At 39.5% G+C, this 4071-nt stretch overlaps 1 protein-coding gene across 1 annotated transcript; it reads right to left on the bottom strand.

Moving 5' to 3' along the window:
• Positions 1–1018: 1018 nt before the first annotated feature.
• Positions 1019–3234, bottom strand: SCP2 (sterol carrier protein 2). Its single transcript, XM_087680203.1, has 4 exons — positions 2838–3234; positions 1823–1883; positions 1616–1715; positions 1019–1459 (listed from the first exon to the last, which is right to left on the bottom strand). The coding sequence occupies exons 1-4, from the start codon at positions 2970–2972 to the stop codon at positions 1378–1380; spliced, it is 378 nt and encodes a 125-aa protein (XP_087536329.1). The 5' UTR covers positions 2973–3234; the 3' UTR covers positions 1019–1377.
• Between the last annotated feature and the right edge of the window lie 837 nt (positions 3235–4071).

Here is a 4071-nt window from a genome sequence, read left to right as displayed (position 1 = left end):
ACTGCCTTTCCCATTGGATTAGATATGGAGCTCCATAGCGCCCACTTAAAGCATTTCCCTCAATTATCATAAACCAAAATCGCCTCATCAATCCATCATAAACTGAAGTAGCAGTGTCCTCCACTTTGTTTTTCCCTTTTTCTACATACTAGGTAAACACTATCTTGGCATCAAGTCGCACACAAAAATCTCACAAGATTAATTATGTCACCACCTTCAAGAATCTCTCTCGCCTGTATCAAACTTTTTTCCCCTCAATCCATCATAAACCAAAATTCTTGTGACTCTCTGTCATTTTTTAATATTATTTAAGTCTATAAATTAAGTTTTAAATATTAATTTAATAATTATTTTGATGCTAAAATATTAATAATCAAATCACCCTACTTAAACAACTCGTTAAGTCACCACATTCATCTCCATGATTCAGAGGCTTCATTAAATATGGTGAGAAGTGATTATAGCTTCTTTTCATTGTACCCACCATTATTATACTCTCCAATAGCTGGTTCATATAAACCAAAACTACTATCGTCAGAGACAATAATTTGTGACATTACATATATTGGTGGTTTATTAGAAGTGAAAAAATATTAGACTTAATCTCACCATCCAAAATGTTGGGTACAACATTTCAGAACACCACCAAAGCATTTCGTGGCAAAACTCACCTTGCCATCATAAAGAACGTAAAGGATACAGACCTGTAACAATTTCCTGGGGCTTTAAAACTACTTTCGATCCCTACAGACCATCCAAGAACCCATCATAGACACAATTTAAACACAAGGCACTCTATTGTAGCTCAAAGAAAAGGAGTAAAAGGGAAATTTTTATCCAGCCACCAGTCCCCCACCCAAGTAACAAAACAGTGGCACCCTTCCACAGGGAGTGGGACTTCGGAATTTTATACTACAAGTTTGCTGATTCGCAGTAAACATAGCATTGGAAAAGGCAAGGCCTTTGCTTAATTCAGAATCATTCAATCAACTCATGGTACTTCCTTCATAAAGACTTTAACTTTGAAGTAGAAGCATTTAACATAATTTATTAACCCAGAACCTGGAGTTTCTTCGAGTACAAACATCTGCACTTAACCTAAGACTGCTCACCATTCGATATATGATAGCCTCCAAAAGTATATATAGAGGAGCAAACAAATTCTAACCTATTACTGCTTACAATTGAATACACAGGAGCCTGGCAAAAAAGAAATAGAAATGTTCAAGCAGATGAATCTCAAGAATTCTCATCACAAGTAGTCTGAGATGGAGGACAAAGTACAGGATCTACACGAGGCTTAGGCCATCACGCCTTTGGATGCTTCATTGCTACACTGACTTGAAAGGCTTAAGCCATTAAGCTCAATCCAAGCCTTCACAGTTTTGAAGCTTTTGGAAAAATGTCAGGGGTGAACTTTTGTGCAGCACTCATGCTGCCCTTGATTTTCATTTTGCCTCTGTGAGACAAAGCACAGTCATGTTAGAAAGTTTAACATGAGTGTGCGTCCTAACCATTCATATGACTATCATGGTCATAATCAATAGCGCAAGTTAATAAGTGAACCAGTCTGATGAATGACTAGGCGTAATCTAGACATCTATTCAATGCTGACCTGATAAATGCCATCTGCCCACTCATTTTTCCGGTGGCCACAGAAATAAAGTCATCATCAGCAAAGGAGAAAACAGCATCAGGCTTGCCATCATATGTGCCTGATCAGTCAAGGAAAACAATGACAGGAAAATGGGATTGTGGTCACCTTGAGCAGCTTTAATGACATGGAGTGTAACCTTACACAAAAGGACACAAAGAAAAATACCCTTATAAACTTTGCCATTCTTCAGATCAACAACAAAAGTCTCCTCATCTTTTCCCAACTTCTGCAGCAAGCCAATAAATGTAAGTAGAGAGCCTCAGTAACAATTTTCAGCAAGTCTACAAGACAGCACTCTATAGCATTTGAAACATAATAATTGAGCAAAAAAGGTTACAATTGACAGCCCAGATTCCAATCATGCAAAACCAAGACAATAACAGAAGCCCCAACAAATTGCTAAGGAAATGATACTGGAAATTGAGATACAATCTACTAGGTTTTCGAAAAGAAGAGGTGAAATAAACTGCTAAACCTAAAACCTCTTAATTTCAATGTTGAATCTTCAATGTGCAATTAAGTAGTTTTTCTGACTTCACCAAGGAACCGTCAATGCTTTATCTCAAAAGGAAGATAATAAAATATCCGGTAGCCCCCAATGCAAGTCTCACATGGCTAGAAACACCAATGTTCCCCATTATACTGTTTCTGGTGTATGTGACAACTGCCCTTTCTAAGACAATTCCCACTCTGTGGATCACATTGTTTGGAGAAGACTGCGATCTGCGTCTGACTGGAGGGCATTCATTGCCCATCAAAATATGCCTTTTCTCACCACAAAAAAAAAGGGGGAGGCACTGGGCAGCAGCAGTCATTCTGCCTGCCAATGCAAGCCAACCTTGAGCTATTAAAGATTAAAGAACATCCACAGCAAACTTCTTCTTATAAAAGACTCGAACCAAAAACCCTTTCTTTTTTTTTCCCTTGGTTGGGTAGATGCTAAAGCATGCAGCAAATACTGCACAATGCACACGCAGTGAATGATGAAATTTCACAAGATGCATTACAAAAGCACAACAAAGAAACATGCTCCAAGAACAAAAAGACAGAAAACTCCCCTCGATTACGCATGCGGAAGGGAATTTGTATTAAGAAACAGTAAAGCCCGTGTGGCAATGGGGGAGTTTTTTTTTTCCCCCCGCTCTTTTTCTAATTAATGAGCGGGCGCAAATGAGTTTACCTGGGGTGCGATATTGATCTGATAAATGAAGCCGACCTTGGACAGCAGCTCCTTGCCTGCGTCTGTGGCGACGTGCTCGGTCATTTGCTGGAGGAGAGAGGCGGATTTGAGCTTAGAGTCGATCTTAGAAGCCATGGCCAGATTCTTCTTCTTCTGCTTCTTCTTCTTCTGATGGTGGTGCTCTGGTGCTAATGTTTCTACTTCTACGTCTCCCTCTTCTTCTTCTGCTTCTTCGCCCGCCCTTTAATGGAGCCTGTTTTTGTCCTTCGTCATCTGCTCCATGATGATCGCTACATATTTTTAGTTCGGTGGAAAAATTATGAGAGAGAGAGAGAGAGAGAGGGTGAGATTTCCAAAATTCCACGCCATCAATGACTTCATAAGTGCACACAACAACAATACCAACACCATAATTTCTCTCCTCATATGTATTGGCTCAAGGGTCCGGACTCAGGACTCCAGGTCATTATATATACACCACTAACTCTAGTGCCAATGGGCATGGCCTTTATGGGCACATGACAAACAAACATGCACTTGAAATCTAAACCGCAATAAGAAGGGTCCCCACATGAGGAAGCAAAACTGTGCCCTCTGCATTGCAGTGCAATGATAGAAAGGGGTTGCATTCGCCTTACATACAACGGTAAAGTTAGCCAAACTTTCCTTCCATTGGGGATCTTTTGTAAACAATGGATTGCATTTTGAGATCTGTAACAAACCACAAACTTAGGCCTATGCCAAGTCCCCCTCTTAACTTGTTCATTACATCCTTTCTAACTTCCTCCCAAGGCCTTCACACTTGCCCTCCTCCTCAAAGGTGGGAAAGCTCCTTACATATCAACACCGTGACCATCAATCAAGTCTCCCAAACAGCTTTCATCAGTTGCTTCATTGAGATAGCCGATTGAAGGTGGACATCTTTTTCCAATCCATATAGTATTTTATCCAATGATTGTATGGTCATACAAGTTCTTTTTCTCTTATGTTGCAATAACCCTCCATCTTTTATTCAATCTTCCGCTAAAAAACTTCTTCATATGAAGTGTGTTAGTCCAGATAACCATTTCTTCAACAAAATGGACCCAATTTTTCCCAATAAAAATGTGAGTTGATGAATGTGTACCCAATCTAGCAAACACTTGACACATAAATGCTACAATAATTAATGCTCCTCATTCTCATGATCTCTGAGGGTATATTGTATTGAGCTTTTTCATCCAATAGGCAATGT

The sequence above is a fragment of the Lygodium microphyllum genome, chromosome 6 (assembly GCF_053477565.2).
Source record: "Lygodium microphyllum isolate KBCC chromosome 6, Lygodium_microphyllum_v1.1.10, whole genome shotgun sequence".
NCBI lineage: Eukaryota > Viridiplantae > Streptophyta > Polypodiopsida > Schizaeales > Lygodiaceae > Lygodium > Lygodium microphyllum.
This window is presented reverse-complemented; position numbering and strand designations above follow the sequence as displayed.